This window comes from Cynocephalus volans, chromosome 12, assembly GCF_027409185.1.
Source record: "Cynocephalus volans isolate mCynVol1 chromosome 12, mCynVol1.pri, whole genome shotgun sequence".
Lineage (NCBI taxonomy): Eukaryota > Metazoa > Chordata > Mammalia > Dermoptera > Cynocephalidae > Cynocephalus > Cynocephalus volans.
The window spans coordinates 107,714,035-107,730,152 of NC_084471.1; the positions used below are offsets into that span (position 1 = coordinate 107,714,035).

Here is a 16,118-nt window from a genome sequence, read left to right on the forward strand (position 1 = left end):
TGGTAGGGCCTGAGACTTAGGTTCATATTCCGTGATTAAAAAGCATTTCTTGCATCATGTCTGTGTGTTCCCAGCTTGGAGCTGTGGGAATAAGGCCACCATGATGACCTTGACTAGTGGTGGGGCAGGAAGGAGAGGAGAGGAGTGACTGAATCAGTATGCACCTTCCGTATATGTTACCAGCTTCAGGTCTCGGGATGCGGTGGACCCTATTTTAGTCTCCGGAATTTGTCGTCATCCAGAACTACTTTCCTCATCACGCAGAGGTGGCAGAGGGACTGGGGGGGCAGGATTATGTCTATGGAAACTGTGACGCTGTCCCGTTAGGGGCAATATGGAAGGGAGGTAGGCCTAGGAGCCTAGAAAGGGCCACGGATTTGGCCCCCAGAACTCCCGTGTTAGGGCCTTTCTCCTACCTGGGCTTGGGAAGATCAGCCAGCCACATTTTAGAGGGGGAAACTGAGGCCCAGAGAGGCAAGGAATCCCCCCCCCGTCACAATGTACCCCCAGAGAAGAGCCAGGATGAGCTGAGCATAGAATCCCCTGCGCTTGGCTTTCCCCCAAAGCGCAGTTAGCCCCTCCTAGCTCCATCCTTCTTTGAGCTTTCCATCAAACAAATCCTAACGTCTGTGACCCTTTTCAACGCTCCCAGAGCCAAGCCTTCTCCTTTAAGGAGCTTTTCCCCTTTAAGACCCACGGCTCCTCCCATCACGCTGCGTCGCAGTCTTAAGGCCCTACCCCTTCAAACAACTTCCGCAGAGCCTCGGCAGCAGAGCGGCTGTCACGGCCCCTTTAAGACTGAGCCCCGCCCCCTCCTCTCCCCTCCCCCGCCAGTCCGCACCTGGTGCCCGGGCCGGTGGTTCGGCGGGGCGCGCTGCAGTAAGCGCAGGGCTCCGAGGGGGCGCGAGGACACGTTCCAGGTCTGCTTCCGCCCTTGGGGTGGCCTCCCGGGTCCCGGGGGCGGGGCTGGAGCGGCAACTGGGGCGAGGGAGATGGGGTGGTCGGGAGCGCGGGAGGGATGGGCCGAGACCGGCCGAGCGGAGGGAGGGGCTCAGGTGCTGTCGGGGGAGGGAATGGCCCCTCGCGGTGCTCACCTGGAGACGCGGGTGCGGGGGACTGGCTTTACGGTCAGGCGGCGATTCCACTCTTTCTTGCCCGGCTAGTGTCCCCCTCCAGCCCGGTTGTTGAAGCGTCCCGCATATTCCCCTGGGGTCCAGATCCTTTTGTCGGGGGAGGCTGCTGGCTGCTCCCGCCCTTGAGACCGTAGTTGTGGAGGCCGCTGGAGAGGCCCCGGCTAAAAGCGGTGGTCTTTGAGGCAGGAGAGTACCGGCTCCCTTCGGACTCTTGGCAGAGGTGCGGTCGCAGCAAAAGGCACGAGGTGGAGGGTGGCCAGTGGTCTGCAACCTGGCCCGAGCGGGACAGACGTCTGCCGCCCTCCCCCAGGTACGGGCTGAGTTGTGAGTTGTGGAGGGGTCTGGCTTCGGGGCCTCAGTTTCAATTCTCTGTTCATCAGAGAGCTGGCGGTCACCATGGCAATGCGGGAGCTGGTGGAGGCCGAATGCGGGGGTGCCAACCCGCTCATGAAGTTGGCCGGGCACTTCACCCAGGACAAGGCCCTTCGGCAAGAGGGATTGAGGCCTGGCCCCTGGCCCCCGGGAACCACAGCCTCTGAGGCGGTGAGTGTTCTTTTGGGGGACTGGCCGGTGTGGGGATCCAAACCCCTTGACCTTGGTGTTGTCAGCACCAGGCCCTAACCAAGTGGGATAACCGGCCAGCTTTGGAGAGTGTTCTTGAGGTGGAAAGCCCAAGTAGTGGGCTGAGATGGAGGGTCCATTTGTACATCTTGGGATAACTGCTTTCTCTATTGTGTTGCAACTAATAGTATTACTGCTTAATAAATGTTTACTAAACACTGTACTAAGCACTGTGCATCTTTATGTAGATGAAGGCAACCAGTTTATAGATGAAGAAACTGAGGCTCAGAAGGTTCGTGACTTGCCCCAGGTCTTAAAAATGGTAGAGCTGGGATTTGACTCTACCGTGTTTGACTTGTGTGTCTGTGGTCTTCACTGCTGTACCATATTGCCTCTCTGTCTTTTCTATCTTAGGTCTCCAAGCCTTTGGGAGTAGCATCTGAAGATGAGGTAAATATACCAGTGTCTTTTCCATCCTGTTTTCTCTTGCCTATTGTGTTTTTACCTTTACACTAGGTTCAGCCATATTTCAATCTTTGGACTTTCCTGATCAAATGAGATTTGCCTGCTTGTTTTTTAATGTATACTTTGTGTTTTCAAATCTGTGGGAAGAAAATTTCTCTTTCTTTATGTGTCTCCAGTTTCTGTGGTTTCCTTTCCTGGGATCTGACATCAGTATCCCCATCCAGCGGGCCCTGTCTCTTACTGGGGCCTCTTGACTGCATGGGTTCATTTCACCATCTCTCTTCTGACAGTTGGTGGCCGAATTCCTGCAGGACCAGAATGCACCACTTGTATCCCGTGCCCCTCAGACCTTCAAGATGGATGACCTCCTGGCGGAGATGCAGGAGATTGAACAGTCAAACTTCCGCCAGGCTCCCCAGAGAGGTGAGTCTAGAGTCTGGTGGGAGGGGAGGTCATTATTTTCTGTGCAGGCAGGGCCAAGAGGGAGGGCCATATTTGGATGGTGTGGCATTGGGGAACTGAGATACAGGAGACAAAAGGAACAGAGTGTTTTCTTCTTAGTTCTCTCTCTCTCTCTCTTTTAAGCCCCTGGTGTGGCAGACTTGGCCTTGTCTGAGAATTGGGCCCAGGAGTTTCTTGCAGCTGGAGATGCTGTGGATGTAACTCAGGATTATAATGAGACCGACTGGTCCCAAGAATTCATCTCTGAAGTTACAGGTGAGGCTTGTCATGGGAAAATCTATGATGGTTCCTCTGGCACAGAGTTCTATATTGTTCCCCTAATTCATCTTAGCAAATAGGGTGATTTCAGCTGCTTATGACTTTTCTGGCCTTTGACTCATCAGGACACTGGACCGGTTTCCTTGTAGGTCAACTGGATGAGATTTGGATAGAGAGAGAGAAAAGGAGGAGTTAGGTCTACGTCTTTGTTATCTGGAACTTCATTACTGTAGTTTGGTGGAGAGGATGTACAGATGAGATGTATGGCAGAGTTGCCCAGGAAGAGAGAAATATTTGCCACAGCACCTGGTGATTCTGGCATTAAGTTATTTTGAACAGAATTGGGGCCTTGGAGAGTGTGATTGTGGAATTCAAGGGCCTGAAGTATATGGTCTTGGTGAGCAAAGACTATCCTATGATGATATTAATAAAAATAAACAATAATAGTCATGTTCTAGGTTTTGTGTTAAGTGTTTTGAATGTATTATGTATTTAATCTTCACAAGAACTCTAGAGGTAGTTACTCTTTTTAGTCCTAGTTTATAGATAAGAAAATTGAGGCTTAGAAGTTAACTTGCCCAAGATTGACACAGTTTTGTGAGTGGTGGTGTTGGACTCTAGGTTTGAATGATTCCAGACCTTGTGGGCTTAACTGTTGTGCTGTACTTCTTGCTTGGCTACAGACTTCAAGGTCTCAGTCTAATTTTCCCACTTTGAGAGCACCTGTTGCTTGCTGCGTCCCTGTGGATTGATTCTTCCTGTTTTAAGCCCGTCTGATTAGGGACATGGCAGAAGTGCAGTCTCTTCAGCTTTCTTCTTCCTGATTGGCCTCAAAAGTTAGCCTTTTTCCTCTTTAAGAAAGCGGGAATAACAAGAGGTACAGTTGGAGAAAATTACAGCAATTCTAGACTCTCAGGAAGGGCTTATAAGTTGCTGAGTTTTTCTGAGATGATTAATGGGACCTAATTGGTTTCTCCCCTCACCAGTTTTATTGTCCTAAAGATAGGGCTTCCTCCACACACAAGAGAAAAACCCCAGAATCTGCTCACCTTTAATAAAAGCTATTGGTCTCTTTTTAAATTTTTATGTGGTGGCTGACCAGTAAGGGGATCCCAACCTTTGACCTTGGTGTTATCAGCACCATGCACTAACCAGGTGAGCTGACTGGACGGCCCTATTGGCCTCTTTTATCTTCACTCTCTTTCCCAATCAGAAGTTGGAGTTAAGGTGGAACAGTAGGTGCTTTTGGGTTCATTAATAGTGCTAAGCACTTTATATTCTTAAACTCGTTAGATCTTCACAGTAGCACTTCTAAAGTGGGTATTTCCCCCCATTTTATATACGAGGAAACCTGAGATTTGGAAATGTTAAATCCTTTTCCAAAATCATTCAAAGAGAGGTGATGTTCAAACTCATGTCTGTCTGGCTCTAGGGTTCATACTTAAAACCATTGCACTAAAATTGAGACTCTCCTCTGAGGAATTGCCTCAAGTTAATTGCCTCTGGTTACATATGAGCTGTAGCAAAGACCCTCCACCAGACAGAAATTCGGTTTTTCACACACACCTTAGACTTGCTGACACTTCTCACAGAGAGACATCTCTTACAATGTATGGACATCAGTCATTTTTGGTAACTCAGGAAAAATATTAGTGCTACTATGAGCATTGAGATGGATGAGATATTTGTCGTGATGACCTGAATTGCTTGCAGCCAGTGAAACTTTCCTTAACCTGTAAATGAAAAACAACTTCAGAGAAACATGTTGGATCTGTCTCTCCTGTTAAATTCTCTTTGGAGAGCTCTTCTTTTATTTTATACATTCTTTTGGAACTATACCCGTTTTGCAGAGGCAGGGACATGGGAACCTGGGAAGGGAAGTTGAGCTGTTTGAAGTCTGTCTTCATAAAAATGTCCTGTTGCAGTAGTGTATGGCTTTGCATGTAGTAGCCCTTTGGTATTGAATGAATGAATGAAGATTTTGGAGAAAAAGCTAAAGGGAGTTGATTTTTTAGTAAGTCATTTTTTATCTTTCATTTTTTATTATAGTATTTGTGGGTGATGTTATATCAATTATATAGGTTAACTCTTTATAGATAAGTAGAATTTGAGATGAGAGAAGGTTATACTCTTTAAATTCTTATTATTTTAAAATCCCCATTGTTAAGATTCTAGAATCGAGTTTAAAAGGAACCTTGAAGCTCAAATTTTTTTTAATTTTTATTTTCTATTTGGAAATAATTATAGTTTCACTGGAAGGTACAAAAAAAGATGTACAAGAAGGTTCTATGTACCCTTCAACCAGTTTTTCCTGTGGCACCATTTTGCATAACTGTTAGTTATGTACAATATCAAAATCAGGGAATAGATTGGTATAATCCACAGAACTTATTAGAGTTCACCAGTTTTACATGCCCGTGTGTGTGTGTGTAGTTTTACCCAGTTTATCAAATGTGTAGATTTGTATAAGCACCACCACAGTCAAGATACAGAACTATTCCATCACCACATGGATCTCATTTTTTAGTCTACTGTATTTCTTGATGGCATCCTAAATTATTTGGCCCCATCCTAAATCTTGTGGGCCAAGTAATTCTCCTTTTTGTGCTTGCTCAGATCTGGAGATAAAACACATCTTTCAGCGTTCTTGAATTTGGACAGCCTCAGTTGACATGGTATATAAAGTTCACATAATAATCATGAGAGATAAACCTGCATAGGAAAAGCAGTGGACAGCAGTAGCAGAAGGTGATTGGCAACAGATCCACCCTGGATGGCGGAGGAAAAGGCTGTGAATCAGAGGAATAACGGTCTCATCAGGATGTTTTCTGCTTTTGGTATGGGTTTGCCATGAGCAAACAGTAGTGATAATAGCTAACATTTGTTGTCTCCACCGCAGCCCTTTGAGGTAGCTGTTATTAACTGTGCTTTATAGATAAGGAAATGGAAACTCAGAGGGTTAAGTAACTTGTCTGAAGATGCAGAGTGACAAAGTGATGGAGCTGGGATTTGAATACAGATAGGCTGACTCTAGAACCTACATTCTTTTCCACAGTGCTACTCAGCAAACAGAAACTTTCACGGGTAAGGGTGGGAAGTTCTGAGTTTTGATTTTTGAGCTTGGGGTAGATGTGTCCAGATGGAATGAATACACAATGAGAAATTTTATGAGGTGAACACTCTGAATTGGATATTTGGTATCTAGACCATTGGTTCTAATTCTCTAATCTATGTGACCTAGGACAGTCCCTTCTCCTCCTTTGGCCTTAGTTGCTTCAATTGCAAATGTAACCAAATGGATGTGATTTCCTGTAGGAATTTCTCAAAAAAGATTGTGAAGGTCAAGTGTTATTCTTTTGGTTCTTTTAGTTATTGGACTCCTTTGTTGGAGCAGGTTCCTAATGCCAGAAAAATCTGAGTCTTGTGGCTAATATAGCGAAATGCCAAATTATGGCTATGGAGGATGACTTTTCTTAGCATTTTTTTTTTTTTTTCCTAATCTGCCTCATGTCTGTTGTAAAGTCCAGGTGCTTTGTATTTTTTCTGTTACCTCTTGTCCTTGAGAGGAGTATTTCGTGGAAATGTTCCTGTGAATTTGAGGAGCCCTTGTTCTCTGTAAGTTGAGGAGTATTTGTGGCCAGAATAGGCTTTTGCAAAACACTCTAGTCAAGAATAAGGAGTGACTGGAGAGTAAAGAGGAGGTACTAGTTATTTTTCAACAGAATGAGACTCAGGAACTGGGAAGTATTCTGAAGTCTATTTAAGTATTAAGCATCTCCTTTTCTGTTTCCATACTTGAGCCAACAGTGTCGTTGAGGCAAAGCAAAGAGAAATGTTGCCTGTGAGAACTAGGGAGCAGAATCTGGATGTCATTGTTGAGTGCTCCTGAAATTAAGAGATAGAGTCCATGACCAAAATATAGTGTCAACAATATTTTTTATTATATTAGTTATACATTGCTTATTATTTATAATTAGGTATATTCAGAGAATCTTGATCCTTTGTTTTGTCAGATTTTGACATTACATTCTCAGATTTTGAGATCACTTTGTTGAAATTATTCAGGCAAAGTCTTAGTTAATATGAAGTAGAAAGTTTTGTTATACATTGTACTGAGGGAATAAATCTGCATTTTCACTGTTAAAAGCAACAACAGTCAGATCTTCAAAGTAGGGACAAAAACTGGGTGACCATTTTGGTATTTGGTTTGTGAAGACATGCGTGCAGAGCAGAAGGAAAGAGCACTGCCGGCTCGTGCCTTCTCTGCGTTTGCTCATTCTCTAGGGACTCTAATCTGCCTCATTGCTTTTTTTTTTTTCCTGGCCCCAGGATAGTGGAGGGTAAAGTCCTGCAGGTTGAGAAACAGTTCAACACCCTCATTCAATTTTTTGCCTTGATATGTTTGTTCTGTTGTTGCAGCAGTGCCCTTTGCCACTAGAGCTTCTAAGACAGTTTCTAGAATTCAACTTAAAAACATACCTGCTCTTAAATAATCAAAAATGACAAAAGTCAGTATTTACCTCTGGTGGGTGGAGGCATGAGGCAGCCTGTGAGGGAACTTTAAACGTTCTGTATCTTGATCTGGGTGGTGGTTATATGAGTGTCTTCATATCTAGGAATTAATTGAGCTTAAATACACTTAAGTTTGGTATATGTTATGTACTTTCATGTTTGTGTGTTAGAGCACAATTAAAAAAACAAACATCCAGTGGGAAGAGTGGACCCATGTATCTTTAATTCTAGCCCAGCATTCTGCCTCTTAGGCTCTCCTGGTAGACATATTAAGGTGAAGTGGGCTCCTTTTGTTGGGACAGTGTGAACTCTGGGTAGCAGGTGAACAGACCAGAGATTTGGTTAAGGAGCAGGAGCTCTTCTGTTCTCCCTTAGCCTTACTAGTTCCCTGCAGTACTTTTGAGAAAGGTGGATGCCCTAGTGCTCGCTGTTTGTTGTCGGAGTCTTTCATACTTCAAGCAGGAGTTTGGTTCTTAATCCTTTCCTGAGCTTCCTTATTTGTCACCTGTTCTCAACTCTTGGTAAAGTTCCACCTCAGGCTTCTTGAGAGTGGGTTGCATATGGAAGAAATGTTGGAAATTTAGTAGTGTTTTCTTTTGACTAGGGGTCTCTGAAGGAGTCAACAGAGTTTTGTCTGCTTTGGATTGGTTAAGAGGATCAGTTGAGTATATGTGTATTACTTTCCCTTCCCCTGATCCCACACCAAACCCTGTATGATTTCTCTAACTCTCTGCTCCTTGCAGACCCCTTGTCTGTGTCCCCTGCCCGCTGGGCTGAGGAATATCTGGAACAGTCGGAGGAGAAGCTGTGGCTCGGAGAGCCTGAGGGAACAGCCACCACTGATCGCTGGTGCGTCTGGCTACTTCTTTCTAGATCCCTGTGAAAGGAGTATTGGAAGTTTTCCCAGCCTCCCCCAACCTCCTCCATCCACATTCTTAAACCAACTTGCAGTCCCCTCTTTTTCTACTTTATTTTTTAAGGTTTCCACTTGTTTTATCCCGTATGAATTAATGTTTCAAATATAGTCAAGGTTTGTATCTATTCTACCAGAATTTAGAAATTTCCTTTATATACCCTGTTCCCTTTTTAATTTTGAGCCTGCTGCTGTCTATTCCTTCTCTCTGCAGAGATGTGTTTGGGAAGGAGAGAGGTAAAAGGATAGTTAATACTTCCCCACTCCTGTCCAAATGTCCTTATTAATGTAAATTAGAACTTGTAGGTCCTCAACAAGAGAGTGGAGTATATCACCCTCTCTTTTCTCCCGTAGGAACTGTAATTGCCATGGGCTGAGAGTGGGGAACAGCATGGCGAAGGTGGTGGCAGAGTAATGTGTAAAATTAGTTTGTTCTTACCTGTTCCAGGAATGATGAATATCATCCTGAGGAGGATCTGCAGCATACGGCGAGTGACTTTGTGGCCAAGGTGGATGACCCCAAATTGGCCAGCTCTGAGGTGAGCCACATCTCCTGCTGCTTTGCCCAGCAGAGCTGGTCTTGGAAGGCAAGAGTCTTGCTTCTCTTACCCCACTTTAGTTTAAAGAAGGAGAAGAGATCCTAGGTCTGTTCCTTCTGTTGGAGAAGAGAAACTTAGGATCCTATCTCTTTCTTCCAAAATTTCCTAATTTCCTCACCTACTAACCTTTCTCTTTTCTGGTGTCTTCTTAAATCTCTAGAGCCAGAAATCCCTTTCTTTCTGCTCTCTCCCTTCTTTCAGGGTCTTTATCATATCCTCTCTGTAGGTAGAGATGGTCGGGGGAGGGGCAAGTACAGGGTCCTCTTGGGCATGGTTGAGAGTGCACACCTGGAAGTCCTCTCCCAAGTGGCCTATGTGTGTCTCTGTGCCCCAGTTCCTGAAATTCGTGCGGCAGATTGGCGAGGGGCAGGTGTCCTTGGAGTCCGGTGCAGGGTCGGGCCGAGCTCAGGCAGAACAGTGGGCAGCAGAGTTTATACAGCAGCAGGTAGGACATTGTCACTTCTCAGTCCCACTTCAGAGCCAGTTGGTGCCCTAGACCTTGGGTTCAGTGTTTGGTAGTCCCAGATGGGGAAGAGATTTTATTGCCAGCTTGTCTTGATAGCATCCAGGTCCTCAGTGGGTGGGAAAGAAATTCTGAGAATGTTCTTCTCAGAAGTGTCCAGGTTGGTCGTGTTTAGTGGGTAGAAAGTTGGTGGTGATAGTACTGACCATTCTTCTTTGTCACAGGGTACATCAGATGCCTGGGTTGACCAGTTCACAAGACCAGTAAACACATCTGCCCTTGATATGGAATTTGAACGAGCCAAGTCAGCTATAGAGGTGAGAGCAGATAGTGCAGGAGCGGACACCCCAAGAGAAAACATTCCCTTACAGAGAGTGTGTGTGCGGTCCTGGACCATCTGTCAGAATTCCTTGGGGTTGGGTGGGTACCTTTAAAAAATGCAGATTGCTGAGCTTTGCCCCAGACTACTGAACCAGAATATGGGGGTAGGCTCTGGGAATCCACATTTTAAAAAAGCTCTTCAGATGATTCTCAAACACATTGAAATTCAAAAACTACTGCCTTAGGTAATCCGTCCCAGTGGAGCTGGGGGTGGGGTGGGGTGGTCGTGATGGATCTCCTTTTTCTATCTGCCTTCCCTTCCTTACAGTCTGATGTCGATTTCTGGGACAAGTTGCAGGCAGAGTTGGAAGAGATGGCAAAGCGGGATGCTGAGGCTCACCCCTGGCTTTCTGACTACGATGACCTCACGTCTGCTTCCTATGATAAGGTAAGAATGCCTAGTTTTTCAGGTTTCAGAATTTCCTTCTTTATTATCTTTCCCTTAATCCCCAATTTAAGGGTACTCACTTTCAAGTAGTTATTTTCTTGAGCCCCTTTCCATGAAAAGAAGTCTGAATTATTTCCCTTGCCCCTGCTTTCCTCTAGTTGAGTGTGTGCTTTATTCTTGGGATGTAATGGTTTATAAGACTGCCCTTGTCAAACCACAACAAATACAGTGACATGTCACCTATGAAGGAGTTTTGCACATGCTACATTAAGAGCACAGATGAAGTAGCTCTGCTTTGGAAGTCAGGTTGGGAATGTTTTGAGAAAATTGCCTTTTGGGTTTTTATACTGTATAGAGATGTAACAAGAACATACCTATTTTCTTTTCTTTTTTTAAGAACATACCTATTTCAACATGAATATACTTTTTATACATTTATCTCAAATCTATCTCCTACAGTGTATCACTTTTTAAACCCCCATTGTAATTATTTAATTTTCATTTGTGACACATAATTTGCTTCTGATGATTTATCATGGTTTAGAACTTTGCTGATAGGATTTAAATATTCCTGATTCTTCATTAGTTTCACAAAATAATGATAAAGTGCCTCATGTCTTTATGATACACAGTTTCATTCTAATTTGTCCTTAACTACATATTTAGAAAGGACCTGCCTGGTATTTTGCGTCTTGTTTTCATTCTGGTATATTGTTTTGTGATAAGTATTTACTCCTCAAAAGCAACATTTTATTTCCTAGTCATTTTATTTTCTAGTCACTGGTAAGTCATACGGCTTACTAGTGAATTCTGTCTTACCTTATTATTTCTCTGCTTAATATACAATGCCAGTTGACGAGGTTTTGCAGATTGCATCATAACTCTTCTCAAATGAGAAATCCTCAGCTAGAACAGTGTCTTTCAGAAGTATTCTCTGGCCACCTGGATTTTGGGATCCAGCTTTCACTTACTATCAGATAAAGATTAATATTCATAATTATTAAGAATGAAATAGAAGAATAAATTAAAATTTTCAAAGTGCTTGAACATATGTTACCAGTCAATGCACGCAACGACCCTATGAGCTAGGTGAGAGTTGCATTTGAATCGCAGGGCCTCCGACTCCAAATTGCATTTCCTTTATACATCATCAACTTATTGAAGTATAACAAGAAATGCACTTTGATTAGCTATGGAATGTTTACCTCATTACTGTAAGGAGGTCCTGTTATGAAATGTGTTCTGTCCAGTGGTGAGAAGTCAAGGATGTGGAAATGCAGGCCTATGAAGACTTCCTAAAATAAGCTTATTCCCTGCATGGGTGAGTTTGTCGACTTGCCTAGCTTTCCGGTTATTGTGAGCAGGAGATGGCAGCATGAGCCTGATACCGAATGATTTCACTGTAGTCATAGATAGGCTTTATAATGTGGAGATTTTTGCCAGCATTTAATTCTGATACCTGTTTGGAGGCCTTCAGCTTCTCTATCTCTCTCTAGAATGTCATCCTACCTTGCCTGCTGCTCTGACTGAAATCCCTCTTAGATGATTTCTCACGTGCTTCCCTTCCTTGTAGGGGTACCAGTTTGAGGAAGAGAACCCCTTGCGTGATCACCCTCAGCCTTTCGAAGAAGGGCTACGGCGACTTCAGGAAGGGGACCTGCCCAATGCTGTGCTGCTTTTTGAGGCGGCTGTGCAGCAGGATCCTAAGCACATGGAAGTGAGTGACTCATTATTCTGATTTCAGATTAGAGACTGCTTCTTCCAGTTTTGAGGGAGGCCCCAAAGAGAATAGTGCAGATGGCTTTGGGCCTGGGTGATGGCCTAGGATCGGGGGTTGAGAGAGAGGTGATGACTGGGAGCCAGAGGAGAGAGGGTGGAAAGGTGAATACTGGGGTGATGGAATCTGTCAACTTCCCTCCAGGCTTGGCAGTATCTGGGTACCACCCAGGCAGAGAATGAACAAGAACTGTTAGCCATCAGTGCACTGCGGAGGTGAGTACGCTGAAAGGTGGGGGTGAGATGGTTCCAGGGCTCCACAAATAACCTTTAGAATGATAGGAGCCCAGATCCAGATCCTTGTCTTTTTTTCTGGTCACCAAACAAGAGTGTTTTCTAATGATGAAACTCTGAGGTTTGGAATGAGTTGGAGATAACTGGTTCTAATCCTTCGTAAGCTTTGGATTATATTTGTTGGACCCTGGTTGGTTCCTTGGCTGCTAAAACTTTCCCCTTCTCAGATCTGTAACTTTATTATTAACTCATGTGTCAGAGGATTCCTCTGTATCTCAATCTGAGGAGGTTAGGCAGGTGAGGCCGTCATGACTCTGCATTTCAGAGCTTGGCTTGGATTCCAGGGTACTGATGAGTGCCAGTGTCATTGCAAATACCAAGTTTGCCCATCCCTGTCCAAACAGGTGTCTGGAGCTAAAGCCAGATAATCGGACAGCACTGATGGCTCTGGCTGTAAGCTTCACGAATGAGTCCCTGCAACGACAGGCCTGTGAAACCCTGCGAGACTGGCTGCGCTACACACCAGCCTATGCCCATCTGGTGGCACCTGGTGAAGAAGGGGCTGGTGGGGCAGGACTAGGTCCCAGCAAGCGTATCCTGGGATCTCTGTTGTCTGAGTGAGTGTGAGGGGTTCCTGGGATGCGGATTAGTAACCTGAGTCCCAGTAAGAGGGTGACCTTGATTTTGGAAGTATGGGTAGATTGAGACACACAGGTCTAAAAGTGGATGGGAAACTCAGGATCAACTTGAAGGAGGTCTGCATTCTACAGTGCCCTGCTGGGAATGAAACATAAAACCAGATTTCTAAATTGGAATTTAGGAGGGATGGCTGATAGATTGATAAATCTTGGGGATATGATTGACTAGTTAAGGAATTATTTGGTGGGTAGGGATATAGACATATCCGTATACCTACTTTTTAAATGTTATTCTTTTCCAGTTCCCTGTTTCTTGAAGTGAAAGAGCTCTTCCTGGCCGCTGTGCGCCTGGACCCTACATCCATTGACCCTGATGTGCAGTGTGGCTTGGGAGTCCTTTTCAACCTGAGTGGGGAGTATGATAAGGCCGTGGACTGTTTCACAGCTGCCCTCAGTGTTCATCCCAATGTGAGCCTCAGGCGAGGAGTGGAAGTGGGACATGACTCTGTACCTTACTGAAGAATCGTTTGTTTGGACTTTTAGAATCATGGGCTGTTTTATTCTAGCGTCCCATGCACCGACTGCCTTAGGAGGATTGGGAAAAGAAGCGGGGGAGTACAGGGTCATCTGGACAAAGGGGAGTCTGCATAGGGTGAGAGGGGTTACATTGTAGCCGCGCAGTGAACTGTTGAGAACGGAGCGGGGTACTGACACATCCTAGCTGAACAGTGAAGCAGGGGGAGGAGTGGGCAGAATTTGGTATGAGCCTCGCTCATGTTCTCAACCCTTCTCTATCCCTATTCCAGGACTATCTGCTGTGGAACAAGCTAGGGGCCACCCTGGCCAATGGAAACCAGAGTGAGGAAGCCGTAGCTGCGTACCGCAGGGCCCTGGAGCTACAGCCTGGCTACATCCGGTCCCGCTATAACTTGGGCATCAGCTGCATCAACCTTGGGGCTCACCGGTGAGAGTGTCTGTTGAGTAATGACTGAATCAACTTTTCCTGTGTGCCCCTAGCCCCAGCTGCTCATTCCCTGACCCGTCCCCTGACTAAGAAGCCCCAGCTTCCCTCCGCCCATGCTGGCCAGCCTGCCTCCTTCCACTGCGTTCTCACCAGCCCTCATCCCTCCTCTTCCCTACAGGGAGGCTGTGGAGCACTTTCTGGAGGCCCTGAACATGCAGAGGAAAAGCCGGGGCCCTCAGGGCGAAGGGGGTGCCATGTCGGAGAACATCTGGAGCACCCTGCGCTTGGCGTTGTCTATGTTAGGCCAGAGTGATGCCTATGGGGCAGCTGACGCCCGGGATCTGTCCACCCTCCTAGCTATGTTTGGCCTGCCCCAGTGACAGTGGGATGCGATGCACTTGTGAGTGTCTGCCCGAGGGGTCCCCACTCAGGATGTGACTCCCTCTCCCCAGGTGGACCTACCAAGGGGGTGGGCTGATGACCATAAGCGGTACAGCCTTTCGGGAGCTCCCTCATTGTAGGGGTGGGTGGTCTGTGTTCTAGATCCTACATAATTGTAGGAAAATGAGCTGTGCTGTCTGAGTCCCTGGTAATTCAAGGGCTTGTACATCCAGTTACAGATCTCTGCTCATCATGCCCTTTCTTGGTGCTGCTTCTTGGGTAGGACCTAACAACGTAGGGTAACTGTTGTTATCAGCTGCCGTTTCTGATAGGGTCTACCACATATGTAATGTCTGTCCTTTCCCCCACTTTTACTAGGAATTGGTAATAGTCCAGCTTCCTCGGGTAGCTATGTTTAAAAGGAGGTTTTTCTACTGTGCAGCTCTCATGACGACTGTCCCTGGGGTGGTATGTGTTAGGAGTTGGCCTGTTTGAAACGTTGGTTTGGCTCAGCAGAACTGAATTTTAGTAAGGTGCTCACAATGCTGTCATTCTTGGACCCCTCCTGGCTGTGGGCTCAGATTCCCTGTGCATACGATGCTGATTCACTAGTGCTGGTATCATTATCATAGGGGTCCTCAGGGGCTGCCAGGGTCAGTTGCTTGAGAGAGTGTTGGGGGTCGGGTAGGAGGAAGGCTCATTTGTGAAGTGAGCCTGGCGGGACTAGATGGATCAGATCAAGGGCTCTGAATTCGGGCCTTTGGTGGGAGCACAAAGCAAGTGGGATGAGGGGTGTGGCAAGTTCAGTAGTCCCCCCCCTCTTAGAAAGGCCTGAGGCTAGGAATTGAGCTAACTATTCTAGAAAATTGATTCAGAAGTTGCAATCTTGCCAAATTCCTAGCAAAGAGGGGGTTCAGTGTTACCATAAGCCTTTGCTGTACTTCTCAAAATGTTTCTAGGGGACAGTGTTGAGAAACCCCTTTCCCTGTATTACCTCCACAAGGTGAAGATTGCAGGAAGGTGAGGGAGCAGCTTGGATTCTTCACTGTCCCCTGTGTGGGGAGATACACTAACCCCCAGAGATGACAGCTAAGCCTCTTGCCTTGTCTTTAGTAGCTAATGATCAGAGTGTTTTTTTTTTTTTTAAACTACATGGTCCCAAGATTCCATCCTGAAATTTATTTTTCTTTGTATGAATATGTGTAAATGATTTAAAAATGAAACTGTAAAATATTTGTGTGAAGAATAAATTGAACTGATGTGGGTATGAATTCTGCTGCCTGTTGTGAAGTTGGGGTGGTGGGAGGTGGGTTGGTGTTTGGAGGATAGGTGTTCAGCATTTTTTTTCTTCTCTATCTCTCAACTTCTCATTGATGTATTGGTTTCCCGTCCATGTGTCTAGTAATTACTGAGCACCTACTATTGCTACATACTCTGGATGAGATGGATAATGTCCCTGTGTTCATGGAGCTTCTGGTTTTGCAGGAGAGACAGATGTTTAATAACCATGAAGTTTTACACTTGTGTTACTACTACGAAGGAAAATATGCAGTGCCATATAATTGTCAGGTGGTTTTGTATTATGAATAACATGGGAGGATTCTGATAATTTTTCAATGCTTAGGGCTTCTAAAGGTTTTCGTCTTGCTCTGCCTGGTTTTGTCAGGAACTGTATCAAGAGCCTTATCAAGATGTGTATCTATCTTGAGGAAAAATTAAAAAATATAAACAAATATTTATATTTGAAGATAAATGTTCATGGCCACATTAGAAAGGGAAAAAAATTTCTAAAAGAGAACTGATTCAGTAAATTATCCAGACAGTGAAATATATAGCTGTTTAATTATATTTATGGAACAATTTCCAATGACAATAAATGCTAATGAGAATAAAAAGTTAGCACATTATTTATAGATTATCAAGAAAGAAATGTATTGAAAAGAGAATAAGGAAATAACTCAACATGCTGAAAGTGAAGATTGAGTGATTT

General features: G+C 45.1%; 1 protein-coding gene across 4 annotated transcripts; it reads left to right on the forward strand.

The window, feature by feature from the left end:
• The first annotated feature begins 842 nt into the window (after positions 1 to 842).
• On the forward strand, positions 843 to 15,388 carry PEX5 (peroxisomal biogenesis factor 5). 4 transcript variants are annotated; one of them, XM_063115550.1, is made up of 16 exons: positions 843 to 920; positions 1,514 to 1,676; positions 2,109 to 2,144; positions 2,450 to 2,582; positions 2,745 to 2,876; positions 8,135 to 8,240; positions 8,753 to 8,843; positions 9,238 to 9,348; positions 9,591 to 9,683; positions 10,016 to 10,135; positions 11,709 to 11,852; positions 12,057 to 12,127; positions 12,550 to 12,762; positions 13,086 to 13,251; positions 13,590 to 13,747; positions 13,926 to 15,388. In XM_063115550.1, exons 2-16 carry the CDS (start codon positions 1,530 to 1,532, stop codon positions 14,125 to 14,127), a joined length of 1,923 nt encoding a protein of 640 aa, XP_062971620.1. In that variant the 5' UTR covers positions 843 to 920; positions 1,514 to 1,529; the 3' UTR covers positions 14,128 to 15,388. The 4 variants fall into 4 exon arrangements, with proteins under 4 accessions (XP_062971620.1, XP_062971622.1, XP_062971623.1 ...); XM_063115552.1 differs by having other exon boundaries at positions 10,040 to 10,135; XM_063115553.1 differs by lacking the exon at positions 9,238 to 9,348.
• The last annotated feature ends 730 nt before the right edge of the window (positions 15,389 to 16,118 follow it).